The sequence below is a fragment of the Salvelinus namaycush genome, chromosome 15 (assembly GCF_016432855.1).
Source record: "Salvelinus namaycush isolate Seneca chromosome 15, SaNama_1.0, whole genome shotgun sequence".
Classification (NCBI taxonomy): domain Eukaryota; kingdom Metazoa; phylum Chordata; class Actinopteri; order Salmoniformes; family Salmonidae; genus Salvelinus; species Salvelinus namaycush.
In genome coordinates, this window is record NC_052321.1 from 33,528,791 (window position 1) to 33,556,761 (window position 27,971).

At 42.5% G+C, this 27,971-nt stretch overlaps 2 protein-coding genes and 1 non-coding gene across 3 annotated transcripts; 1 reads left to right on the top strand and 2 right to left on the bottom strand.

The window, feature by feature from the left end:
- Positions 1–3,283: 3,283 nt before the first annotated feature.
- On the top strand, positions 3,284–8,903 carry haus2 (HAUS augmin like complex subunit 2). Its single transcript, XM_039009009.1, has 7 exons — positions 3,284–3,367; positions 3,660–3,784; positions 7,136–7,231; positions 7,453–7,522; positions 7,691–7,823; positions 7,968–8,076; positions 8,390–8,903. Exons 2-7 carry the CDS (start codon positions 3,698–3,700, stop codon positions 8,504–8,506), a joined length of 612 nt encoding a protein of 203 aa, XP_038864937.1. The 5' UTR covers positions 3,284–3,367; positions 3,660–3,697; the 3' UTR covers positions 8,507–8,903.
- A 3,026-nt stretch (positions 8,904–11,929) lies between these two features.
- Positions 11,930–12,001, bottom strand: trnat-ugu. Its single transcript has one exon. It is a non-coding gene; the product is annotated as a tRNA-Thr (tRNA).
- Positions 12,002–16,037: 4,036 nt separating this feature from the next.
- On the bottom strand, positions 16,038–27,031 carry hhipl1 (HHIP-like 1). The gene is made up of 11 exons (XM_039009803.1): positions 26,535–27,031; positions 25,740–26,126; positions 25,230–25,489; positions 23,887–24,030; positions 23,544–23,690; positions 23,152–23,333; positions 22,611–22,737; positions 20,753–20,898; positions 20,449–20,530; positions 19,501–19,583; positions 16,038–17,004 (listed from the first exon to the last, which is right to left on the bottom strand). Exons 1-11 carry the CDS (start codon positions 26,823–26,825, stop codon positions 16,385–16,387), a joined length of 2,469 nt encoding a protein of 822 aa, XP_038865731.1. The 5' UTR covers positions 26,826–27,031; the 3' UTR covers positions 16,038–16,384.
- Positions 27,032–27,971: the final 940 nt, after the last annotated feature.

Here is a 27,971-nt window from a genome sequence, read left to right on the forward strand (position 1 = left end):
TCTACAATGTGTCAGCAGCAGAGCATGAGACCCATTGTTGGCATAATTGATCTCTTTCAGGCAGAGAGTACACCTGGCATACCCCATTTTATCCACTGTATTGAAAAAGTGAGAAAGAGGAAAAGTGTGTGGTGTTCCTTTCACCTCAAATAAAAATTGTATTGGTCAAAAACACATGGTTAGAAGATGTTATTGCGAGTGTAGTGAAATGCTTGTAGTGGCATCCAGTTTAAGCTAGGCCCAGTTTCAGCTAACGTTACATTTCATCCCTGAATCCACTTGTTTAACAAGCAACGCCTCATTTTCACCTAATTCTCTCATTTTCCAAATGCCAGTTGTTTTTTGGTTACAGCTCATGAAGTACGCTTCATCACCTTCTCACCCCCGTCATCAGGCTTCTCACCTACCTCTTTGTTATTGTTCAGGGGATGAGCTGCTGTAACTGGCAAACTGCCTTTCCACTCTCTGCTGTCTTTCCAGAGCAAGTGCTGATGCTGTAACTAGCAAGTTGGTTGTCTCTTCTCTCCTCAGTCGCGTGCTGCAAACTGTTATGTGAACAATTAGCTGAACCTTGGATACAGCCAGTATTGCTCCGAACGCGCATCACTCATTCACTTACAGACAGTAGTGATCCAAAGCCCCCCCCCCCCCCCCCAAAAAAAAAAAAATTATCATCGGATCTACACGAATCATGCAGGTAACTTGTTTTGGATTCAAAACGGTGAATTTCGCCGAAAGGTGACTAGTTTGCATCCCTGATAAAGTCAAAACATCTGCTGTCTCAGCCACTGCCTGTCACCAAGGGAGTACCCCAAGGCTCAATCCTAGGCCCCACACTCTTCTCAATTTACATCAACAACATAGCTCAGGCAGTAGGAAGCTCTCTCATCCATTTATATGCAGATGATACAGTCTTATACTCAGCTGGCCCCTCCCCGGATTTTGTGTTAAATACTACCTCTGAAGGTTTAGAGCTTGAGGTAGTCACTTCATAAAAGTACTTGGTAGTATGGCTAGACGGTACACTGTCCTTCTCTCAGCACATATCAAAGCGCAGGCTAAAGTTAAATCTAGACTTGGTTTCCTCTATCGTAATCGCTACTCTTTCACCCCAGCTGCCAAACTAACCCTGACTCAAATGACCATCATACCCATGCTAAATTACATAGATGTCATTTATAGATTGGCAGGTAAGGGTGCTCTCGAGCGGCTAGATGTTCTTTACCATTCGGCCATCAGATTTGCCACCAATGCTCCTTATAGGACACATCACTGCACTATACTCCTCTGTAAACTGGTCATCTCTGTATACCCGTCGCAAGACCCACTGGTTGATGCTTATTTATAAAAACCCTCTTATGGCCTCACTCCCCCCTATCTGAGATATCCACTGCAGCCCTCATCCTCCACATACAACACCCGTTCTGCCAGGGTCCCCAAAGCACACACATCCCTGGGTCGCTTGTCTTTTCAGTTCGCTGCAGCTAGTGACTGGAACGAGCGACTGGATTGAGCTGCAACAAACACTCAAACTGGACAGTCTTTTCATTCAAAGACTCAATCATGGACACTCTTACTGACAGTTGTGGCTGCTTTGCGTGATGTATTGTTGTCTCTACCTTCTTGCTGTTGTCTGTGCCCAATAATGTTTGTACCATGTTTTGTGCTGCTACCATGTTGTGTTATGTGTTGCTGCCTTGCTATGTTGTTGTCTTTGGTCTCTCTTTGTGTAGTGTTGTCTTAGGTCTCTATTTATGTCGTGTTGTCTCTTGTCTTGATGTGCGTTTTGTCATATATATTTGAATCCCAGCCCCCATCCCCGCAGGAGGCCTTTTGGTAGTCCGTCATTGTAAATAAGAATTTGTTCTTAAATGACTTGCCTAGTTAAATGGTTAAATAAAACATAAATACTGTCTTTAGTCATCCTATTTAGCTAGCCTGTCTATTGTACTGCAGAGCTAGTTCTTCAAAGTAGATAAGGTATACTTTCACGAACTGTCTGTCCCTCTCGTCGTTGTGTTGTGTAGGCTAAATTCACCTCTCATGTGTGTATTTTACATAATTTAGCAGGCGTAAATATGTATCCGTCCAGAGATCTGTGAACAATGACGAGACGATCATGTCTAACAATGGGAGTCGGTGTCCCAAAAGCGGAAGGCAGGCGACAAGCTCAGGTCCAAAATAAACCAATAGAAACGCATTGGGTTTATTTTGGATATATTTTGGCGAGTGAAACCTCTCGCTTCGCGTAGTCTAAATCTATTGAGCCGGAAAAATGGCGCAATGGATTATGGTCATAGTGCTTAATTACCACATTTCTGCGCTGAACTAGGTTGAATATTTGCTTAATGGAAACTAGAACTCCCTTCAGCCCAGCGTCCCACATAGTTCTCTTTAGAGAAACGGCACGTCAGGATCACATATCACAAACTAAATGGAATTCAAGTAATTGAACCGAAGTCGGTAAATGAGTTATTTAATAACCTAAAAAAGCGAAATATTGGTTAATAGCTCAACACTAATTGTTAAGCATTTTGAACAAAGAGCCTTTTGGGAGCCAAATGAGCCGGCTCTTTTACGCGAACGGGCCCACATTTGCCGGCTCTGTGTATTGGCAGCAATGTGATGGGAAGTTCGGATCTTTTCGACTCGTTCAGTCAAAAGAATGAATCTTTCGACTAATTTCGTTCATTTGAGTCAGTTATGCCCAGAGCACGCATGACACCCTGTCCGCGAACGATGAACTTAAAACTCGAGAGGCATGATTCTACAAGCCTCTCGTTTACGTCTTTTAACATAGGGGGCTTATTGGAGCTGTCATTTGTGACAGACTTGTAAACGTGTTTAAATAATGCATATTTTTGATTGCTAGGCATACAGATAAGATTGTCTAGTTGAGGCCGCAACCAGACTAGATTGTGAACAACTCTTGGCGGAAAGCATTGCTTGAGGGTGGGTGAGGGTGATAAGCAGCGCAATGGCTTTCGCGAACTGCAGGCCCACAACGATTAGTTCTCGAGTTCGAGGCTGTGTCCATAACATTCAATATTACATTCCCTCTTGCACCATGCCTGATCAATTACTTCAAAACATGTATTTTTCTTTTCTATGCTCATGATCTATTTTCCTGCGCGCATATGACAGAGTCGGAGACCATCTCTGTAGCCACGTAGCCACTGGGTCAAACGAACGACTAAAATGAATCATGACCTGAGTCAGTAAAAGGAGTCGTTCAAAAATAACGAATCGTTCGTGAACTGTACATCACTACAGTAACGTTAGAGCGGGAAGTCCGGAAGTCATTTCTTCACCAAAGGAACAACAACATCGGCGGGCTAAATTTGAAAAAATTATTTGTCGAAAATTGGTAAGAAAAATGGACTTACACTGTAAAAGATGTTGGTGTATATGGGTAGCTATATAATAAACTAGTAGTTGTGGGAATGTGGTAAAATTAGGTTTTCTTTCTTAACGTAGACAAACGTTGTTTTCTCAGCTAACAGTAACGTTAGCTAGCACAACATTGCTAGCCTCTGCGAATCCGAGTGTGTAACGTTAATGGACACTAACTAGCTACATACAGCACTAGATAGTATAACGTTAACTAGCTAACTAAGATTTGCTTGTTATATTGAGTACGAATCTTTGCTTTTTTACAGCTACATATTTTCCAAGGTTGACCCCACCACTCTTACGAATGAATCCGTGGGACATTGCTCCTTATTCAGTGACACCAGTTGCAAGTCTTTTGACCAGGTGCGTCGCCTCGGGTGTTCTTTCCCAGGTGAGTGCATGCCGAGCAGGAGTGTTTTTAACTAATTCATCGGGCATGGTGCAAGAGGGAATGCAATTCATTTATTATTGAATGTTATGGACACAGCCTCAAATTCGAGAACTAATCGTTGGGGGCCTGCAGTTCGAGAAAGACATTGCGCTGCTTATCACTGCAGTCAACAAATACATTCCGCAAAGAGTCGTTCACAATCTAGTCTGGTTGTGGACACAGCTAGACAGGTGGGTATAATTTGTGGAACGTTCCAACAGGAATCTGTTACAAAAACTTCGTAAATAGCAAGGTTGCCAACAAACAACCCATACAAAGTTGTATCGCGGCGGAATAAGATACCGAGTAGGAAGTGTGCTATTTCAAAGTGTTTCACTCACCACGTATATTCCGAAAAATGTCTGACCTCACTCTGGTAGCCAATGGACAAACATTAAGAAATAACTACGTGGAGAGTTGATGCCTATTCGGCAGCTAGTAAGCTAGGTGAATTGATCATGCTACTTTGTATGCGTTGTTTGTTGGCATCCTTGTACTTTACGTTTTTGGAACAGATTCCTGTTGGAACGTTCCACAAATTATACCCACCCCAACTAGACCTCGTTTCAAAATTATCAAGACAATCTTTTTTGTATGCCTAGCAATCAACACGTGCATTATTTAAACACGTTTACAAGTCTCAGTCACAAATGACAGCTTCAATAAGCCACCTTTGTTGAAAGACGTAAACGAGAGGCTTGTAGAATCATGCCTCTCGAGTTTTAAGTTCATCGTTCGCGGACAGGGTGTCATGCGTGCTCTGGGCATAACTGACTCAAATGAACAAAATTAGTCGAAAGATTTGTTCTTTTGACTGAACGAGTCAAAGATCGGAGTCAGTAAAAAGATCTGAACTTCCCATCACATACTACCCATACCCAAACTACTGGGGTTTATAATCGAAAACATCCTTCTACTAGCTAGTACAGTAGCTCACCAGGACCTTGATTAACTGATTCAATTTGAGTTTTAACAGGGCTGGAGCAAAAGTATGCATGCACCGCCCACAGAATCCTACTCATTACTCCACGTGCTCCTATGTCACTTTTGTTTTGAGCTGACTTCACCGTGGTCTTTGAACCGGTCACTTGGCTCACGCCTGGAAGGCAGCCCAATTCCAAAATGAATGCAATCAACTTTCACCTGGTGCAAAACACACCTACACCGTGGTATAACACAGATTATAAACTGGATGGTTCGAGCCCTGAATGCTGATTGGCTGACAGCAGTGGTATATCAGACCGTATACCACGTTTATGACACAACATATATTTTTACTGTTCTAATTACGTTGGTAACCAGTTTATAATAGTGATAAGGCACCTCGGGGAGTTGTGGTGGGGGGTATATGGCCAATATACCACGGTTAAGGGTTGTGTCCAGGCACTCCGCAATGCGTCTTGCCTAAGAACAGCCCTTAGCCGTGGTATATTGGCCATATACACCCCCCCCCCCGTGCCTTATTGCTTAATTATACACCGGGTGGTTCGAGACCTGAATGTTGGTTGGCTGAAAGCCGTGGTATATCACACCGTATACCTTTGGTATGACAAAAAATATATAAGATTTACTGGTCTAATTATGTAACCAGTTTATAATAGTGATAAGGCACCTCAGCCATGGTATATTGGCCATATACCACAATATCCTGGAATGCCTGGATCCTGCTGGATGCCATGTTGTCTTACATAAGAACAGCCCTTAGCCGTGGTATATTGGTCATATACCACACCTCTTGCCTTATTGCCTAAATATACCATGGATATGACACAAAATTACTTGTTTACTGTTCATATTGTGTTGGTAACCCGTTTATAATAGTGGTAAGGCACCTCAGGGTTTTGTGGTATATGGTCAATATACCATGGCTACGGGCTGTATCCAGGCACTCCTCGTTGCATCATACATAAAGACAGGCCTTGGCTGTGGTATATTGGCCATATACCAAAACCTCCTTAGGCCTTATAGCTTAATTAGATATTTTTGGAGCAAAAGTATTCAAGAATGTTGCCATCTCTAGGAGGATTGTTTGGGTACCCTTGAAGAAGAGTGTATGCAGTGCATTTGGAAAGTATTCAGACATCTTCACTTTTTCCACATTTTGTTACGTTACAGCCTTATTTTTCCTCATCAATCTACACACCCTACGCCATAATGACAAAGCGAAAACGGTTTTCGATTTTTTTCTCTCACATTTTATTACCTTATTTACATAAGTATTCAGACCCTTTGCTACTAGACTCAATAGGACTGACAGAGCTCCAGAGTTCCTCTGTGGAGACAACCATCTCTGCAGCACTTCACCAATCAAGCCTTTATCGTAGAATTGCCAGATGTAACCCACTCCAGTAAAAGGCCCATGACAGCCCACTTGGTGTTTGCCAAAAGGCACCTAAAGGACTCTCAGACCATTTTCACAGTAAAGTCTATACTTTTTGTATTTGGCGCATGTGACAAATAAAGTTTTATTTGAGGAACAAGATTCTCTGGTCTAATGAAACCAAGATTGAACTCTTTGGCCTGAATGCCAAGCGTCACATCTGGAGGAAACCAGGCACCGCTCATCACCTGGCCAATGCCATCCCTAAGGTGAAGCATGGTGGTGGCAGCATCATGCTGTGGGGATGTTTTTCAGCGGCAGGGACTGAGAGACTAGTCAGGATCAAGATGAACGAAGCAAAGTACAGAGCACTCCTTAATGAAAACCTGCTCCAGAGCACTCAGGACCTCAGACTGGGGGTTCACTTCACTTTCCAACAGGACAATGACCCAAAGCACACAGCCAAGACAATGCAGGAGTGGCATCGGGACAAGTCTCTGAATGTCCTTGAGTGGCCCAGCCAGAGCCCGACTTGAACTCGATCAAACATCTCTGGAGAGACCTGAAAATAGCTAGTGACATTCCCCATCCAACCTGACAGAGCTTGAGAGGATCTGCAGAGAAGAATGGTAGAAACTCCCCAAATACAGGTGTGCCAAGCTTGTAGCGTCATACCCAAGAAGACTCGAGGCTGTAATCGCTGCCAAAGGTGCTTCAACAAAGTACTGAGTAAAGGGTCTGAATACTCATGTAAATATGATATTTATTTAAAAAAATAATAATAATAAAAAAAACGGTATGCTTTGTCGTTATGGGGTATTGCGTGTAGATTGATGAGAGGGAAAAAACAATGTAATCCATTTTAGAATCTGGCTGTAATGCAACAAAATGTGTAAAAGGTGAAGGGGTCTGAATACTTTCCGAATGTACTGTAGTTGCTTTTCTACCGATATCCTAGCCCACCACACTAAGCATAGTCTCTTTCCTTACAGGAGGATGTTGATTCTGTCCCTAGAGAACCCCATGTATTTTCCCCACATCTCCTGGAAGCTGAACAGCTCATCACTATGGAACGGGAGCTTGACAAGGTAACGTTACAAACAGGTATTCTTGTATTAATTAGTGCACATAATAGCAAAACATTTAGCAAGAAAACAAGTTTATTGGACATGTTCAGGTAGTCTCTTCCTGTTCCAGTCCGTTTTCTTCCATTTGGTGCCTAGTGACTACAATCCAGGTTTGGTGCCAGACACCTGTCCTGTTTGATGCAGAGATATGCATTTACCTAACTTAGTTCTATTTGTTTTAGATCAATCTAGAAATGGAGTTGTTGAAGTTGGAAAAAGAAAGCGCAGATGTCACTCACAAATTTTATTTGAGTAAGTGGGGATGTGGTACTTTTGCTTTGTGGTGTCTTGAGATTCAAAAGGTAGGTAGTATGTAGCAACATTGTCAGATACAAACACGTTTAATGCGTACACTGTTTGGAGGGACACAGCCAGACTTTGATGTAATTGTCTGGTCATAATTTAATTTGTTTCTTATAGGTCAAAGGTTTACATCATTGCAGCAATTCACCTCCCATCTGCAAGATGTGCTGAGAGAACAGGCAAGCCTGCGCCGAAGACTGATGAAACCACTGTGTCAGACTAACCTGCCCGTAGAGGCAGATCTTCACAGGTGAGCTACCTTTTATTTTTGCATGCACTGACAACACTGTGTTTACAATATTCTTGAATTATGTACACAGGAAGATGCCCTGATGTGTACCTTTTTGAATTGTATTCTCCCAGTTAACAGAGGAATGATGGTCCTGTTTTATAGATATGTGGTGGAGGTCATGAGGATGGTGGTGGACTTCATTGAGAACTTGGAGGCAAAGATAAGCACTGTTCGTTCTATTCCCACCATTGATGATTCCATGAGCCATCTGGTGAGTTCTTTAAGTCAAAACCCTATCCCCAGGCCAAATGTATTGCAAGTCCTAAACTCTGCCATGGGTTGTGTTCAGTAGAATGCATGTAGCTATGTTTTGTACGGTATCTTCCTCTTGACCCCTTTTTATCCTCTTATTTTACAAGCCTACCCCTTACCCCAGAATAATAATACACGTTTCAGGTTTTTGAATTTATACTAGCTAATGGTAGTAGGTAAGCATTGTCTGAGTCAGAATGGCACATATTATTGTTAATACTGTACTGTGATTGTTCATGTTAATTTTATGCGTTGTACTCCCTCTTTCTCAGAACAATGGCATAGCTCAGCTCCTAGCCCAGGTGACAGAGGTGGAAAGACTCTCCAAACAGATTCTACAGTGGAGAAGTCAAAACAGCAGCACTTCCATCAATGACATCACTACCTGAGAGCAATGTGAGTCCCAATTCTCCACCTTTTTCCTGAAGTGTGCACTTGCCTGTCATGGATTCAACAAGGGTGGAAACTCCCTACAGCCAATGTTTACACGAATTCACTGCTTTCAAATCCATTATTATAAATTGTAGTGTGCAAGTAAACACTTTGGGAGAAGGGTGGAGAATCGGGACGCAACCCAAGTCAAACCGTTCAGAACCCTTCAATGCACATTTGTCAGTTATACATGACGAGTATTATGTGTTCTGAAAATGTTTGACAAATGTCTCATTCAGAGAGAATGGGTGTTGTGTTACTTTACAACATTCCCCTTAATGTGCTTTTTAATAATCTTTGTTCATTTTGATTCTAACTAATGGTATCTTTGTAAATAAATCTATCTTGTTAATATTTGGACTGCGTACCCTGCGGACGATGGAGCCGAGTAGCTATGTCACAATGAGACCTCCCGATTGGCGCAGCGGTCTAAGGCACTGCATCGCATTGCTTGAGGCGTCACTATAGACCCGTGTTTGATCCCAGGCTGTGTCACAGCCGGCCGTGACCGGGAGACCCATGAGGCACACAATTGGTCCAGCATCATCTGGGTTAGGGGAGGGTTTGGTTGGCCGGGATTTCCTTGTCCCATCGCGCTCTAACGACTCCTTGTTGTGGGCCAGGCATCTGCAAGCTGACGTCGGAGCTTAGGGGAATTGCAGCGATGGGACAAGACTAACTACCAATTGGATATCACGAAGTTGGCGAGAAAGAGGGGTAAAAGTCACAATTGGGCTATCTCGTCTGTGGACTCTGAATTACACTTTACTCTCTCTTAACTATTAAACACACACAGAATTCCATTGTTGATGGGTGTTTATGAGATGAGAATAAGGACAAGAGAGGGAAAATACTGGTGAAGAGCGTACTTTATTGCCAAGACTTTGTGGACACAACTGAAACACACAACTAGACTAAAGCAGAGTTGGAAAAAGATCCATAAATTCAGACCGATACACTTGTACAGTGCACATGAAAACATTTATTTAAACTTCACATCTATCATGACTACAGTCTGTGACTGTGAGAGCCGTAGAGTCAGAGCCAAAAGCAATAAAGTGAATGTAACAATCTGTTTCCTTGCTGTTCACTATGTACAGTGCCTTTGGAAAGTTTTCAGACCCCTTGACTTTTTCCTCATTTTGTTATGTTACAGCCTTATTCTAAAATGGATTAAATAAATAACAATCCTCAGCAATCTAGACACAATACCCCATAATGACAAAGTGTAAACAGGTTGTTAGACATTTTTGTAAATGTATTCAAAATAAAAAACAAAAATACCTTTACATAAGTAAGTATTCAGACCCTTTGCTATGAGACTCAATTGAGCTCAGGTGCATCCTGTTTCTATTGATCATCCTTGATGTTTCAACAATTTGATTGGAGTCCACCTGTGATACATTTTATTGATTGGACATGATTTGGAAAGGCACACACCTTTCTATATAAGGTCCCACAGTTGACCGTGCATGTCGGAGCAAAAACCAAGCCATGAAGTCAATGGAGATGTCCGTAGAGTTCCGAGACAGGATTGTGTCGAGGCGCAGCATTGAAGGTCCCAAAGAACACCGTGTCCTCCATCATTTTTAAATGGAAGAAGTTTGAAACCACCAAGACTCTTCCTAAGGCTGGCCGCCCGGCCAAACGGGGCAGACCAAGAACCCGATGGTCACTCTGACAGAGTTCCTCTGTGGAGATGGACAACCATCTCTGCAGCACTCCACCAATCAGGCCTCTATGGTAGAGTGGCCAGACGGAAGCCACTCCTCAGTAAAAGACATATGACAGCCCGCTTGGAGTTTGCCAAAAGGCACCTAAAGACTCTCAGACCATGAGAAACAAGATTCTCTGGTCTAATGAAACCAAGATTGAACTCTTTGGCTTGAATACCAAGCGTCACTTCTGGAGGAAACCTGGCACCATCCCTACAATGAAGCATGGTGGTGGCAGCATCATGCTGTGGGGATGTTTTTCAGCGGCAGGGACTTGGAGACTAGTCAGCATCGAGGCAAAGATGAACGGAGCAAAGTCCAGCGAGATCCTTGATGAAATCCTGCTCAGGACCTCAGACTGGGGTGAAGTTTTCCCCCTTCCAACAGGACAATGACCATAAGCACACAGCCAAGACATTGCAGGAGTTGTTTCAGGATAAGTCTCTGAATGTCCTTGCTTGGCCCAGCCAGAGCCCGGACTTCAACCCGATCGAACATCTCTGGAGAGACCTGAAAATAGATGTGCAGCAATGCTCCCCATCCAACCTGACAGAGCTTGAGAGGATCTGCAGAGAAGAGTGGGAGAAACTCCTCAACTACAAGTGTGCCAAGCTTTTAGCGTCGTACTCAAGAACACTCAATGCTGTAATTGCTGCCAAAGGTGCTTCAACAAACTACTGAGAAAAGGGTCTGAATATTTTTGTAAATGTGATATTTCATTTTTTATATTTGCAAAAAAAAAAATACTGTTTTTGCATTGTCATTAACTGGTATTGTGTGTAGAAAAAGTTTAAATACGTTACAACCTCATTCTAAAATGTAACAAAGTGGAAAAAGTCAAGGGTCTGAAGACTTTCCGAAGGCACTGTATGTGTACACACACACACACACACACACACACACACACCATTGGCTTGGCACTAGATATGTGATTTAATGCTTGGCATATCAATCAACCTGGTCAAAACAGATGAGGGCTCCTTCTCACAAAGACAGGCTGATTCATATGAGCAGGGTGTCATCGACTGAAGAATTTGAAAAATGGGACACTTGGGCTATTTTAGACTTTTCTTTAGCATAATTAATTCTGTACAATAACCAAAACTTTTGCTATGTGTATATAATGTAAGGATTTGTTCGTAACCGACTTGCCTAGGTAAATAAAGGTTCAATGCAATACAGCATTGTTAATATTAGTGTTGTAAGTCAATCAAATTCAATCAAATTTATTTATAAAGCCCTTTTTACATCACCTGCTGTCACAAAGTGCTGTACAGAAACCCAGCCTAAAACCCCAAACAGCAAGCAATGCAGATGTAGAAGCACGGTGGTTAGGAAAAACTCTGTGGCGGGTGAAATTATGATTGAACTGTGTTTATTGTGTAATTTAGCGTTTTACAGTACAACTTATATCAAGTGTGGTTGTTATGGTAGAAACGGAGGTTGGCGTTCGCGCATGTGCTATTCTGCTGCATACCACAGGTTGTCAGCTTTGAGCTATGTAGGGGGACTGTTCCCCAAACTGCAATTTTGGAAACTGTTGCAAATGGCAGACAAAATGTGGCAACTGTGAAACATAACATGCAGTGAACAACAAATTCGCGATAAGGGTGGATGACTGGAAAACCTTTCTTGACCCTTACCTAAAAGCTATAATTTCCTATCAGGCCCCAGCGAGGTTCGAACTCGCGACCCCTGGTTTACAAGACCAGTGCTCTACCACTGAGCTATGGAGCCGGTTGTTGAGGTAAGACTGTATTGGCATTTGATCACGTGATGTCATAGCGCTATTTCAGATTATTTTATTTCAAGTTCAAAATAACCAACACTTCTTATGTCTAACTTCACCGCACATATTCAGCTAGCAAGGCTATATTGTGGAAACGAAAGCTGCGTGCCAATGTCGGACACTGTCGCTGTTCAGTCCGATTTTGCCACCACCGTCGTGTATTGGCTAGCAAACTAATTACAAAAGTTTATTTAAAAAATATTCAAATATTTGTCTCATTGTAAGACATAGTTTGCAAACATTTCCCTCTATATTTTATTCTAAAATCATGTAGCAGCTATCTTCTTGCCATGTGTACAACCATATGCTTCAGAGGTTGTTGTTCACTTGCAGTAGAATGCTATGCAAATTTGCAATGGGAGAGCCAATCCACTAGTTTTCCTACATTTACCGCGCATTGACCTTCAGGGCAGCTACTGGGCTCGTTTGAGTGGTAAGGCTAAAGCAACCGACTGTTATTTTAATTTAACTAGGCAAGTAAGTTAAAAACAAATTCTTATTTCCAATGATGGCCTAGCATACCTCTAACCTGAGTGGTGCAGTGGTCTAAGGCACTGCATGTCAATGCAAGAGGTGTCACAAGAGTCTCTGGTTCTAATCCAGGTTGTATCACATCTGTCTGTGATTGTGTGTCCCATAGGGTGGTGAACAATTTTCCCAGTGTTGTCCAGGTTTTACGGCGGGGTACTCGGTCATTGTAAATAAGAATTTGTTCTTAACTGACTTGTCTAGTTAAATAAATAAACCCCTGATGACACTGGGCCAATTGTGCACTATGGGATGATGGGACTTCCCATCATGGCTGGTTGTGATACAGCCTGGAATGGTTCCTCTAACACTGAACTGCAGTGCCTTAGACTACTGTGCCACTCAGGAGGTGCATCCAAAGTGTATTTCCCTGCAACATGCCATTGTTTATGAAAGTTTTTCTTTATAATGTCAAAATAAACATGTCTTCAACCCCTATATCACACACTCACGTACTTAAATTATAATTGTAATTGTGTGTACATCAGTGGAGGCTTCTCAGAGGAGGAAGGGGAGGACATCCTCAGTGAATTTCATAAAATTAAAAATAATGAAACATTAAAGTTATCCTTTTTAGATAAAACTATAGTAAATATATTCACGTCACCAAATAATTTATTAAAACATACTGTTTTGCAATGAAGGTCTACAGTAGCTTCGCAGCACTCTGTAGGGTAGCACCATGGTGTAGCTGGAGGACAGCTAGTTTACGTCCTCCTCTGGGGACATTGACTTCAATACAAAACCTAGGAAGCTCGTTGTTCTCACCCTCTTCCATAGACTTACACAGTAATTATGACAACTTCCGAGGGACATCCTCCAACCTATCAGAGCTCTTGTCCACCGAATTAAAGGATCAGAGAATGAATCTAGTACTGAAACATAAGCTACAGCTAGCTAGCACTGCAGTGCATAAAATGTGGTGAGTAGTTGACTCAAAGAGAGAGAAAGACAATAGTTGAAATTTATTATTACAAATTAATTTCTTCAAAAATGAAGGAGAAGCAAGAAAGCGAGAGAGAGCTAGATTTCATATTTTTTTTTTTTTTTACTTTCACTTACTTAGCTAGCGAATGCAGCTAGCTAGTTTAGTCTACTCAAACACCCGGCTCAAACAGAGAGGAATGCTATGTTACCTAACTGGCTATGGCTGTCCAACAGTGCAACTCTTCCAAGTCAAGGTAAGCTTTTGGTTTTATTAATTTATTTCCACCGGGGCCTGCCGGTGTAACTGCTAATCTGCTTGCTAACTGTACACTGTACTGCATGAGTGTAGCGGGTTTAGCAAAGTGTTAGTTCTAGTAGCTATGTTGCCTAGATGTTAGCTAATATGGTGACAACAGTGTAGGCTGTGTGTAGCAGTTAGCGGTTATGATATGACGATTTGGCTTGTAAAGTTTTTTTTGCCAGGTCACAGACAGCTGATGTATTGTGCACTGAAGTCCACAAGCGAAGGGAAAAGGTGAGAGGAGGAGAGCGCGTAGATGCGAGAAAGAATTATCAAACGATCTAAGGGCTCATGCTGTTTGTATGTGGCTGCTTTGAAAGTGAACTGTGTTTGGGTGTGATCAATGGTGTATTCATTCAGCCGATTCTGTTGAAAAACATTTTTTAAACGGAAGCAAACGGAACAAAACAGGGATAAACATATCTAAATTTGTCCAATAGAAAATCCTGTTTTTAACTGTTGGACTAATGATTACATCCTAGATCAGCTAGATGCAGGCAAGATTGTGAAAGGCGGTCTTGAATGTGTCATTGTCTGTCACCTTGATTACTAAGATGTCTCTCGACCTGGCACCTACGATGTAGACTTTCATTCATAAGCTAGGTTGTAGCAACCTTATGATGGGTAAGGGAAAATTTGAGTATCGTGTAGTAGCCTAAACCTATCGATCCTACATTAAGCTGAGTGAATGGAATATGAATGGCAGTCATCCAATATGCTGTAATAGAAATAAGGCCATGTTCATAAAAACAATAGTCGTCCTCCATCTTAAACGGCACCGACCACCACTGGTGTACATTGTACAATCAATTTAGAGAGTGAGAGAGAGAGCCTCATATCACATTCATTTCTATATATCCACTGTATACATATACATCCCAGAAAAGTTTGTTCCTGTTTTAGTCACGTCTTTGGTCACGTTCACATGGGTCAAACAAAAACACCTGAATGATTGGTTGACTATAGAGCCTCCCACAATGCAGGCGATGGCTGCAGGATGAAGTTGGTGAAGAGCAACTGCAGAAACTTGATCACATGATTTATGAACGTTTATGCAGTCTACTTGTCGGCGCAAGTCTGACAATCTTTATCTCCATAATGCAGTGACCAATGATGGTCACCGACTTGATAAAAGCGATCCGCTCGAACGCGGATCACCCTATTCCCTCTTCAAATTGGCAGTTTTTCCTTTGCCTGTGACTTTCCCTGTTAATCCTCTCCTGTCATTCCACCCTATTCCCTCTTTCCCTTTCTCTCTCTTTCTCCCTTTCTCTCTCTTTCTCTCTTCAGTCTTCTCTGGATACAAAGTGGGGATAAAACTTTCCTTGAAGAGATTCCCTAAAAACACGCCACTTCGATACAGCTGTGACTTTTTCGTAGCAGGTTAGAAGAATTAACGTGGTAGGTTAGGAGAATTTGGTTAAGGTTAGGTAAAGGGTTAGGCTTAGCGGAAATGCTCACCTAACCTGTATCGAAGTGGTGTTTTTAGGGAGTCTCGTCATTGAATGTGCTCATGGTAGTTGGCAAACCAAATATCCAGACAATAAAAAGAGAAATTGGTTTGATGGTTTGCAAAGCAAAGTGTGTGATGAAGTGTGATTTTGCCCTAGCTTTGCCAAGAGGCAGTGCTTGACTTTGGCAGGAGTTCACCAAAGCTGAGTACGAGCACCTCGAATTTTCAACTGCTTGAGTTCCTGCACCTCTTATAGAATATTATCTCAAAAGTATTGTGGAGTTCCTGCACCTAAATATAAACAGTCCCTGCACCCATGATCTTTTGTGGACAGATTCATGCTTACTTCTGGGTAACCGAGATTACTGCACCCAAAATGAGTACCGGTACCTATTTCAGTCCATGTCAAGCACTGCCAATAGGTTATGATGCTGTTGGACGAATGTTGTTACGAGCATATTTTTATCCCAGTCATCTAATTAATTCAGACATATTTCCTGCCTAGTCATGACATCAGTCCTCAATGTTTCATACACCAGAACCAAGCAGGGTGACTTGGACAAATAGGCTAGCCTGAAGTGTGGAGTCAGTCCACACCGAATAGAGAAATGGAGTGATATTCCGTTTGGATTCCAGGCTTCAAATTGGCAGTTTTTCCTTTGCCTGTGACTTTCCCTGTTAATCCTCTCCTGTCATCCCACCCTATTCCCTCTTTCCCTTTCTCTCTCTTTCTCACTATGCTTTTTCCATGTCAAATGAGCACATAACTTGTGAGTCTGTATGGAACATTTATTTCAGTATGTGATCATGAGAGAATATTAAATAACCTGGTATTCATTCTCCTTATACAGTATATTCATTAATTTACTGTTTTAGATTAATTTCCTTTAGAGAAAGCATTGTCTTACATTAACAAAGTCTTACATTTTAAATATAAAACCTTTAAGACTTTAACACATAAAATCAGCATTACATTACCTTAATGAAAAGAGGTAGACCTATAAGTGCCAACATCGACAACAATTAGACAAAAGTTAGACAGCAATATTCCTTGGTTTTAGTTACAATCACTTAGGCCATAGTCACAAATAAGTTCAATCACCTCTCAATCGACTATCATTTCTAGGCATCAACGTAGTCTGAGTTCCCGCATATCACCCCTGCGTCCTCGTAATGGGCACAGTTATGCATACCTACGCCTGTGTGTTGACAGTCCAGCAGGCTCTCCTCTGTGCCCTCACACTGCACATCATCCAGAAGAATCTGGAGACTCTTCCCTTCTCCAAACTCAGAGTGCTTGGATGCCTTCAGGGCGAATCGGAACCCCAGCTGTCGACAGACCACTGCCGCGTTTTTCGTATTCCACAGGTCGTCGCACACCGTACCCCATTCACCGTTGGCGAAGATCTCCACCCTCCCCCGGTCGTCCCGCCCCTGCTCATCCCCCGCCAGTCTCACCGCCCCGCTCTGAGGCGCGGCTGCCGGCGCCAACCCGCTCTCCGACCGGTGCTTGCCCTTCTTTCGTCGGTTTTTCCGTCGTGTGTGCCTGGGCGGTTTGGTTGTAGTTTGAGGCAGTGTGGTGGTGACGACGGCAGCCTCTTGCTCCTTTAGAATGTCCATGAGCTCCTGAAGCCAGTCCTTGTCGGACTCGATTACTGCGGACTCAGTGGGATGGGGTCTGACGGGCTCTTCTGGCGGGGAGAGCTTTTGATGCTTGGTCGGTAGTTCAACTCCTGTTAATGCTGTGGAATAGAAGAACAGGTCAGATTTAGGATAACTACATGGATTGTCCTAATGAATAGATCTGGGAGATGAGGTTATATTTAGCATGTAGGCCTATCCACAGTGTAATATGTGTCACGGCCGTCAAAGGAAGTGTACCAAAGCGCAGCGTGGTGAGCGTACATATTCCTTTTATTTAGGTGACGCCAACAAAAACAATAAACAATACAAAACAACCGTGAAGCTTAACCTGTTTGGGCTGCAGGGGCAGTATTGAGTAGCCAGATAAAAGGTGCCCATTTCAAACGGCCTCGTACTCAATTCTTGCTCGTACAATATGCATATTATTATTACTATTGGATAGAAAACACTCTCTAGTTTCTAAAACCGTTTGAATTATATCTGTGAGTCAAACAGAACTCATTTGGCACAAACTTCCTGACCAGGAAGTGGAAAGTCTGAAATCGAGGCTCTGTTCTACTTCCTGCCTATAAATGGGCATGATACGTATTAGTATACATGCACTTCATAGACCTTCCCCTGGATGTCAAGAGGCGGTGAGAGAAGAAATTGAGTGTTTATCTTGGTCTGAAGTGGAATACAAGCTCTTTGTATGACGTGTCCCCCATTTCCTGTTTTCTGGAGAGCGCGAGGAGGTACCTGGATTTGCCTTCTGTTTAGCTGTCGTTATAGGCGACTACTATCTCCGGCTTTGATTTTATTTGATACATGTGACCATATCATCGTAAAGTATGTTTTTTCAATATAGTTTAATCAGATTATTGAAATTTTTTCGGGAGTTTTGCCGTGTTCCGTTCTCTGACTTTGTTGACGATGGAGAGATTCGTGCCACTTGGCTAGTGTGCTTGCTAAATCGAGAGGGAAAGTGGCCGTTCTAAATCCAAACAACGATTGTTCCCGACAAAGGACCCCTTGTCCAACATTCTGATGAAAGATCAGCAAAAGTAAGAAACATTTTATGATGCTATTTCATATATCTGTCGTACATGTGAACTAGTCGTCGGCGCCCAACTTTTGGGTACTCTAGCTATACCGAAGCTGGATGTCGTAATGAAGTTATTTTTTAGAATTCTAACACTGCGATTTCATTAAGAACTAATGGATCTATCATTTCCTATACAACATGTATTTTTTAGTTATGTTTATGAATAGCTATTTGGTCAGAATATGTGTGTCAGAAAAAGTGTCAGAAAAATATCCGGACGTTGTGGAAAAAGTAGCTACGATAGCACAATGTATAACCACTGATTTCAGCTCTAAATATGCACATTTTCGAACAAAACATAAGTGTATGTATAACCTGATGTTATAGGACTGTCATCTGATGAAGAATATCAAGGTTAGTCAAAAATTATATATCTTTTACTGGTTTGTTACGATCGCTAACTTTTACTGCTGGGAAATGGCTTGTGTTTCTGGCTATTGTGGTAAGCTAATATAACGCTATATTGTGTTTTCGCTGTAAAACACTTAATAAATCGGAAATATTGGCTGGAATCACAAGATGCCTGTCTTTCATTTGCTGTACACTATGTATTTTTCAGAAATGTTTTATGATGAGTAATTAGGTATTTGACGTTGGTGTCTGTAATTATTCTGGCTGCTTTCGGTGCAATTTCTGATTGTAGCTGCAATGTAAACTATGATTTATACCTGAAATATGCACATTTTTCGAACAAAACATAGATTTATTGTATAACATGTTATAAGACTGTCATCTGATGAAGTTGTTTCTTGGTTAGTTTGGTTGGTTCTTGGTTAGTTAGGTTGGCTTTGTGCATGCTACCTGTGCTGTGAAAAATGTCTGTCCTTTTTGTATTTGGTGGTGAGCTAACATAAATATATGTGCTGTTTTCGCTGTAAAACATTTTAAAAATCGGACATGTTGGCTGGATTCACAAGATGTGTACCTTTCATTTGCTGTATTGGACTTGTTAATGTGTGAAAGTTAAATATTTAAAAAATATATATTTTGAATTTCGCGCCCTGCACTTGAGCTGGCTGTTGTCATATTGTGGGCGGCCTCGGGCTGCAGCCATAAGAAGTTAAGGGCTATGTTCCACAAACAAAGTCAACTTCCCACACAGAAAGGAGGGAAAAGAGCTACCTAAGTATGGTTCCCAATCAGAGACAACGATAGACAGCTGTCCCTGATTGAGAACCATACCCGGCCAAAACAAAGAAATACAAAAACATAGAAAATAGAACATAGAATGCCCACCCAAATCACACCCTGACCAAACCCAAAATAGAGACATAAAAAAGCTCTCTAAGGTCAGGGCGTGACAATATGAATCTGGCAATCTGAGGCCTTGTGCCTAAAATGTCTCTCAAATGACATAAATCTGGGAATTGATGATGAAGTGAATAATCTAATCGAAGCAGCGAGATCTAGTGACATACTGTAAGTGTTTGATTGAGCAAAGGGGGCTAAATATAATGAACAAAATAAAAGCAGACAGACTGAGATGAATGTTGAAAGCCAGCATACTCACTTTCTTTTGGCCTGAACTTGATGAGCTTGCTCTTCACTCTGACAGGCAGTGGGTCATAGTGACATTGTCTTGGCGGTGCCCGTCTAAAACAGACAAAATACCAAAAGTTCTCAGCTCAGCAGGGAAGAAAACTAAATCAGAGGGTGAGAAGTCAAAGTTTCACCCCAGTTTCATCAGCCTCTGTTGAGACTTCAGCTCTTTAGATGTATTTGATTCGCTTTCAGCTGGTCTCCCTCCCAGAATAAGGCTGAAGGCCTACTCTTCTCTTCCCTTTTTCCAAACATTGCTGTGGTAGAGAGTAATTCAAATCAGCTTCATGAGCGAGTGAGAAACAAATAACTTGACACAACAGTATAGTGCTGCAGCCAACAGAGAGCAAAAGAGAGGGTATGCAAGAAAGAGAGAGAGATCTTGCGGCCAAGACTGTTTAGACCTAAGTCAGTGAGAGAGAGATTTAGATAAAAGGGCATTCACACTGCTCCAACACCCTTTATTTTTTTTCTGTTTGTTCTTTCTCTTCTTTCACCTAGAAATCTGGAGAAAGGGAGAGTGAGCCGACCCCGACAGAGGGTAAGAAAATCTCAATGATCACCAAAACAGAAATAGAATGCCGTTCATCAGCAGTTATGCGATAAGAACAAAGAACACACAGAGAAACAGAATGTACAATGTAAATCAGATTAAGAACTACAGACAGAAAGATTATGATGCGACACATTCTTCTGACTTAAAATAGATCAGTAATCATGAACAGATGCTTAACATGTTTTAGTGATTTTGTTTTGTCTTTGTCTCTTTTTAAAAGTGTGTCTATGACGGTAATGCTAGGCTTCTGCCATCTTCAAGAGAAAAGCAGAAGGCCACGACACTTTGTTTAGCCCTCACCTTACCAAACATTGTGGCAGGGTCAGGCTGTTGAAAATACAGATTGTGGCTTTAAATCCTTACCTTGAGGGATCCACCAGTTTGTAAACAACACCGGTGGGAGATGTGGCACTGGGCACTCCAGTCGACATGAAGTACAGTTCTCCTGTTCAGACAGAAAAATGAACATTTCACATAATTTGGTAATCTAGCTGGTTTCAGTGGCGATTCTCAATTGAGCATGCTTTTTAGTCCAGGACTAAACTTAATCTTGGTTTGGGAAACTGGCCTTAAATGTGTGTAGCCTAGAGATCTGATGCTTAAAAAACCTTTTCCATTGCCTGTGACCATGGGCAAACAAAAAGAGGTGTAATGTGACTCCTCCTACCTGCCTCGTCCTCAGCGAATGAGATGATGTACTGGTAGTAGTTGTTTATGAGGCCAGGAAAGGCACAGGTCAAACCAATGCCCATACAGATCTCATGGTAGTTCCACTGACCCGTGTTCTTATTCTCCTGGAGGCTCATCATACGCCTATAGGGAGGAGATACTACATTAAATGTTATTTTGAATTTCTTTCATTTGCAGTATGCTTTCCTTATAGACTATAGATAAAAACATAAAACACAACTTTCGAAACATAAGAAAATACACCTGCTACTGTGCATCCAGAAAGAATTCAGACCCCTGGACTTTTCCCACATTTTGTTACATTACAGCCTTATTTCTAAAATGGATTCAATAGTTTCAAGCCCCCTCATCAATCTACACACAATACTCAATAATGACAAAGCAAAAACAGATTTTTAGCCATTTTGCAAATGTATTAAAAAAAAAATCTGACTCTTAACTTAGTACTTTGTTGAAGCCCCTTTGGCAGCGATTACAGCCTCGGGTCTTCTTGGGTATGACGCTAAAAGCTTGGCACACCTGTATTTGGGGAGTTTCTCCCATTCTTCTCTGCAGATCCTCTCAAGCTCTGTCAGGTTTTTTGGGGAGAGTTACTGCACAGCTATTTTCAGGTCTCTCCAGAGATGTTTGATCGGGTTCAAGTCCGGGCTCTGGCTGGGCCACTCAAGGACATTCAGAGACTTGTCCCGAAGCCACTCCTGCATTGTCTTGGCTGTGTGCTTTGGGTTGGTGTCCTGTTGGAAGGTGGACCTTTGCCCTCAGTCTGAGGTCCTAAGCGCTCTGAAGCAGGTTTTCATTAAGGATCTCCCTGTACTTTGCTCCGTTCATCTTTGCCTTGATCCTGACTAGTCTCACAGTCCCTGCCGCTTAAAAACATACCCACAGCATGATGCTGCCACCACCATGTTTCACCGTAGGGATGGTGCCAGGTTTTCATGGTCTAAGAGTCTTTAGGTGCCTTTTGGCAAACTCCAAGTGGGCTATCATATGCCTTTTACTGAGGAGTGGCTTCCGTCTGGCCACTCTACCATAAAAGCCTAATTGGTGGAGTGCTGCAGAGATGGTTGTCCTTCTGGAAGGTTCTCCCATCTCCACAGAGGAACTCTAGAGCTCTGTCAGAGTGACCATTGGGTTCTTGGTCACCTCCCTGACCAAGGCACTTCTCCCTGACCAAGGCACTTCTCCCCCGTTTGCTCAGTTTAGGAAGAGTCTTGGTGGTTCCAAACTTCTTCCATTTAAGAATGATGGAGGCCACTGTGTTCTTGGGGACCTTCAATACTGCACACATTTTTTGGTACCCGTCCCCAAATCTGTGCCTCTACACAATCTTGTCTAAGAGCTCTACGGACAATTCCTTCGACCTCATGGCTTGGTTTTTGCTCTGACATGCACTGTCAACTGTGGGACCTTATATAGACGTGTGTGCCTTTCCAAATCATGTCCAATCAATTGAATTTACCACAGGTGTACTCCAATCAAGTTGTAGAAACAGCTCAAGGATGATCAATGGAAACAGGATGCACCTGAGCCCAATTTTAAGTCTCATAGTAAAGGGTCTGAATACTTATGTAAATAATTTCAGGTTTTTAGATTTAATAAATTTGCCAAATTTTCTAAAAACCTGTTTTCGCTTTGTCATTATGGGGCATTGTGTGTAGATTGCTAAGGATTTTTTTTATTTAATCTATTTTAGAATAAGGATATACCGTAATAAAATTTGGAAAAAGTCAAGGGGTCTGAATACTTTCCGAAGGCACTGTATATGGACTCAAACATCTATAAACACTTTTAGGATTGGATTTAAAACGGTGAACACGTACAGTAAGGAGCCTTACCCGCTCATGAAGTCTCCAAATATGTACATGCCATTCAGATTGGGGTATTCACACCCTCTGTACACATATCCGCCAGTCACAGACTTGCCCATCTTGTGAGGGTAGGCATAAATGGGGAGTACATCATCTGGAAGAGAACAGGAGGAAGAGATATAAGACGTATTTTTAAAATGAAGGAAATTGTGCAGAGCCTGTGGTTTTCCAGAAATCATGGTTAAATTCACGGATTCCCTGCTTATTCCCACCTGAGCACTTCCCTTCTAAGCACATAATGACCCTGGAGAATGGCGTTCAACCCCTACATCCACCCTTCCAATCTCTTCCCACTCTGGTTCCATTACTGTCTAAGGATAAATAAAGTACAGTATTCAAGATTAAAAAAAAAAAAAACAGGAAGAAAAAAAACCCAGAAGGAAGTCACAGAACAAAACATACTGAGACCTTCATCTCCCAGTGACCCACAGGATGCCGGCATGACAATGAGCATTGGAGCTGGTTATGCAGCACAAACTGATCTTGGATCAGGCTACAGGATTCCCACCTAGAGAGCTGTTGGCGCACAGCTTCTTGTCATAACAGGAGAAGCCCTCTTTGGCCCTCCAGCCGTAGTTCCTTCCCTTCTCTATGATGTCGATCTCCTCAAACTTATTCTGGCCCACGTCCCCGCAGAAGATACGGCCCTTCCCCTCCTTCGTCAGAGGGTCCCCACGGTCCACAGAACACCTCCATGGGAGAAACAAGAACAAGTCGACCAACAAAACTACTTAAGTAACTACAACTAGATTACACTTCATTACCAAGTTATTACTCCTTTATTCAGTGCAGTAATGTAAAGTCTCACCACACTTTTTTTGTCAAGGTATATAAAGTGTAAGGAAGTATAATGTTTCATGAAGTAAGCATATCATGAAAATGTTGAAAAAAAGGGGGCACCTCCACATGTTGCGCACCCCGTAAGCGTAGACCTCAGGGCGCACCCCGCGCTCATGCACAAACGGGTTGTCAGAAGGGATCCTGTACAGGGGACCCCTATCATTGTCATCGACATTGATACGGAGCACTTTGCCTAACAGGGCTGACCTGGAGAAGAGAGGAGTATAAACTTGGAACATCTTTCTGTGAGTATGATTATTGTCTTTGCGGTTTACCTAGTAACTTATTATTAGCAACTGTGTTAATGGTACAGCTGTAACTAATTGTTAAAAAGTTATATGAGTCGATGCCATAAGATGGTATCATGAATGAGAGTTCCACATCTTTTTTCTTCTTCTCTCACTTGTTCTGAGCGTTTCCATATTTCCCAAAGGGGTCTCCAGCCATGCCCCCGTCTCCAGTGAATATGTACAGGTATCCATCATCAGCAAACATCACCATTCCTCCGTTGTGATTGGAAGCAGGCTCATCAACCTCCAGAATGATCCTGAGAAGGTGTTTGAGACAGAGACAGATACGAGACAGAGAATTCAGTGCGGTAGCGCCCATCTCTCTGAGGTACAATAATTATGGAAAAAATACTGCTTATCCAAGCACTTTGTTGGTGGCGGGAACTCATTTTATCCACCTCTAATGTGTAATATCTACCATGTGTTATGCACAACAGCAATAATTTTAGGCCTACTACTACACATTGGTGTAGATATATGTCCAGCTGTATGCAAAACCTATTCTACTGTAAATCCATTCCGCATCCCTTGAGTCTTCATAACAACAGCAAAGCCCAAATACCTTGGTGATGGACACCACAGCAGCCATTTTGGGGCAAGAGCTCAACACAGGTTTCAACCCCAAATGGCACCTTTTCCCCTATATAGTGTACTACTTTTGACCAGAGCCGGCCTTTGGTCGAAAGTAGTGCTCTATATATAGGGAATAGGGTGCCATTTGGGAGTCATAACTGTTTAGTTTAGTTTAATTATTTTATTTTTACAGGGACAGTGTACATTAATCAACGTTTCAGTAAAAGTGCCGGTTTTAGCCAGCCGGCTAATTTTCAACCGCAGTCCCTGGGCAGGTTATTAAAAACAATTACAATATAGACAATCATTGAGCAGTGTGCAAACGCAGAGCAACATAGGACAAGCAAGACATAGCGTACAGACAGAGCAACATAGAACAAGCAAGACGTAGCATACAGACAGAGCAACATAGAACAAAAAGCAGCAAGACAAAATTCATAAAAGCAACAAAGTGTTTCCACACCTCACAAGCTACAGACCACATGGAAAGCGGCAATACACAGCTAGGGATTATGTTCACAAATCTGATTGACCTTTAGCCATGTCTTCGTGCATTTTGTGAAAGTGTGATATGTGGTGCAGTTATGTGTGTCTGATGGCAGTGTATTCCAGACATGGGAAGCTCTCACAGAGAAAGCGGATTTACTAAAGGTGCTTTTCCTTAAGGGAACTATACAGTCACCTCTCATGGCAGACCTTGTGGATCTGCTGCCATATGTTTGGGTTTCTGTTTGGGTTTCTGTTCAACAAAAATACTGAGTGGAGGGGAGCCAGGCCATTTAGGATCTTGAATACAAGACATGTGTCGGTGTATTGCACAAGATTTTCCCAACTCAGGAGCTCATGCTTTCTGAGGATGTAACAGTGATGATGGCTACTGTACCTCTCAGATGCGTGGTCCACCACGTTCATGTCGCTGGGGGAGACGCGGAACTCGCTGACCCTGATTCTCTCGTCGAAGCCGATCTCCACGGAGTAGTACACATACAGCTTCCCATTGTACTTATAGTTGGGGTGAAAGGTCAGGCCGAGGAAGCCCCTCTCATCCCCCTCCCAAGGTGACGTCAGAACAGCCTTGGTGATGTTCAAGAAGGGCTTCTCCAGCTTGGAGCGGTCAGGCAGGTACGTCCACACCAGGCCCACCTACGATATGATAATAACTTTATTGTCCATTTACATGGAAATATATTTTGTGAGGTCAGCATTCACATACAAAAAAATGCCCAAAATCTATACACTATTGGCCGGTTTCCCAAACATAGATTACGACTAGTCTCTATTCTCTATTGAAATAACTTTTTAGTCCAGGACTAGACTTAATCTGTGTCTGGGAAACCGGCACTATAATACCACAATGCAATACAACAACTCTGGAAAGTGACCACAAACACACCTGTTCGGCTATAAAGAAGCGGTGCGTGCCATCGTTGGCGTGCACCATGGCCAGGGGGTTCCGCAGCCCGTTGGCTACTTCCTCCAGACAGAGCTGCAGGCAGCCCTCGGGGTCGGCCCGGACGTGGCCCAGGTTCTGCGTCAGCTGCTCATTGCTGAGGAGGTGTGGGTAGCAGTAGTCTGGGTCCTCCAGCTCCAGGTGCTGGCAGAAATGGACCTGGTCCGGCTCGGCTTGGGCTAGCTGCAGGTCGTCAGAGAGCAAGGTGATGGTGGAACGGCATTTGAGCCAGAACTGAGAGCAGTAGTCAGGGCAGAGGCCAGGGAGGGTTCTGATGGGGGTACTGGGGTCCTCTGCATCAAAGAGGTGAGCTGCATATGGAGAGCATTCCTGAAGGAGGGGAGAAAGAAGGAAAAGGAGGAGAGAAATGTGAGGAGTGAGGGACCAAACAAACTATTTCATTTGTGCAGCCCCCATGTCCTGTTAGACAATCGCCTTGTTCTGTGAAGAACATACACTTTCGATTTGAGGAGATACGCTTGTTATGACAACATGCATTTTTATCATGCAGTGATTGACAAACAGCGCTACAGGACATACATTGTTAATTTGTTATTATGCATTCTATTACGCAATTATGCACTGTAATAATGCACGTCAGATCGGACTATTTTATCTCATTGGATGAATGTGCGGGTGTATAAAAAGTATATGCCTTTACAAACATGCCTGTGCTAGCTGGATGATGTAATTCTGAAAACAAAACCATGTATCGACCTTTACCCGTTCTTTGCTTACCTGGCAGAGAAGGTCCTGCACGTACCCAGCACAGTTGGCATATCCATAATTGTCGAAATTGTCCATGATCTTATAGAATTTTGCCATCAATTCCTGGTCCTTCGCTGAGTCGCAGCAGCCGAAGTTCCTGTACATTGCGCAGAACTGGAGGTCCTCTTGAGGCTTGAAGGGGGGCTTGAAATCCAAGCATTGTGGGTGTAAGGACACAGGTGCTATCCAAAATCCCAACAAATATAACCCAATGAACGGCGAGTGCCTGACACGGCCGAGGATATCACAAAAAGACCACATTCTGCCGTTACGGGTCACCCGGTGCCATCAGAAAGTTATGCAAACCAGCGAAAAACGAGACTGCCTCAGGTTCGACTGTCCTGTGGACGCTTTGTCTCGTGTGTGGTTGGTTCACTGAACTTTGCTCTGAAGCTTTAATCATCAACGTTCGACGGGTTGCAGTCCGTTTTATTTGCTATTCCACCACGCAAAGTATCTGTCTTAAAGGCTACTTTGTTGTCCTCATGCTACACCGCAAATGATCCAGTGTTAAATCAACACTGACAGAGTTACATTGGGTCCACACTTTTCAGTGTTAAATTAACACACTGCTCAGTTTAAAGCCTTATTTGCATATTTCCCAGAGTGCCTTGCATTTCGAGTGAATTTGGGATTTTTGTATGTCTAGGTAATGTAGGTTTATGGTGGCCTGAATTGGTTCCCAATCAGAGGCAGCTGTTTATCGTTGTCTCTGATTGGGGATCCTATTTAGGTTGCCATTTTTCCATTTAGGTTTTGTGGGTAGTTGTCTATGTGGAGTTGCATGTCAGCACTCGTTCTATTTAGCTTCACGTTCGTTTTTGTTAGTTTGTTCAGTGTTCTTCCTTTATTAAAAGAAGAATGTATTCATATCACGCTGCGCCTTGGTCCCCTCAATATGACGAACGTGACAATTTTGTTCTATTATTAATGTAAAATGAACAGCTGTACAGAAAGACTCATGTGAAGGCCAAATTACAGAGGAGGAACTTTTTCATGCAATTAAAGCCTTTAAGACTGGGAAAACTCCAGGGTTGGATGGCGTACCAGTGGAGGTACTATAGACAGGTGTGTGCCTTTCCAAATCATGTTCAATCAATTCAATTTACCACAGGTGGACTCCAATCAAGTTGCAAAAATGTCTAAAAACCTGTTTTCGCTTTGTCATTATGAGGTATTGTGTGTAGATTGATGAGGAAAAAAATGTATGTAATCCATTTTAGAACAAGGCTGTAACGTAACAAAGTGGAAAAAATCAAGGGGTCTGAATACTTTCCGAATGCACTGTATACCACACCTTTTTTGATATACTCAGAGGACCGTTATTAGCATGTTTTAACCACTCCTACAAAAATGGCAGATTATCAGATACTCAACAAGAAGGTCTGATTGAATTATTACTGAAAC

What these genes read in the sequence shown, in the direction of transcription:
- hhipl1 (XM_039009803.1), bottom strand. Translation starts at nt 26,825, where the DNA reads ATGTGGTCTTTTTGTGATATCCTCGGCCGTGTCAGGCACTCGCCGTTC. An exon ending in GGGGTGCGCAACATGTGGAG is followed by an intron (nt 23,334 to 23,543) that starts GTGCCCCCTTTT and finishes TCTCCCATGGAG; the next exon opens with GTGTTCTGTGGACCGTGGGG. An exon ending in GTGCGCCAACAGCTCTCTAG is followed by an intron (nt 22,738 to 23,151) that starts GTGGGAATCCTG and finishes GTTCTCTTCCAG; the next exon opens with ATGATGTACTCCCCATTTAT.
- haus2 (XM_039009009.1), top strand. Translation starts at nt 3,698, where the DNA reads ATGAATCCGTGGGACATTGCTCCTTATTCAGTGACACCAGTTGCAAGT. An exon ending in CACTCACAAATTTTATTTGA is followed by an intron (nt 7,523 to 7,690) that starts GTAAGTGGGGAT and finishes TGTTTCTTATAG; the next exon opens with GTCAAAGGTTTACATCATTG. An exon ending in GTAGAGGCAGATCTTCACAG is followed by an intron (nt 7,824 to 7,967) that starts GTGAGCTACCTT and finishes CCTGTTTTATAG; the next exon opens with ATATGTGGTGGAGGTCATGA.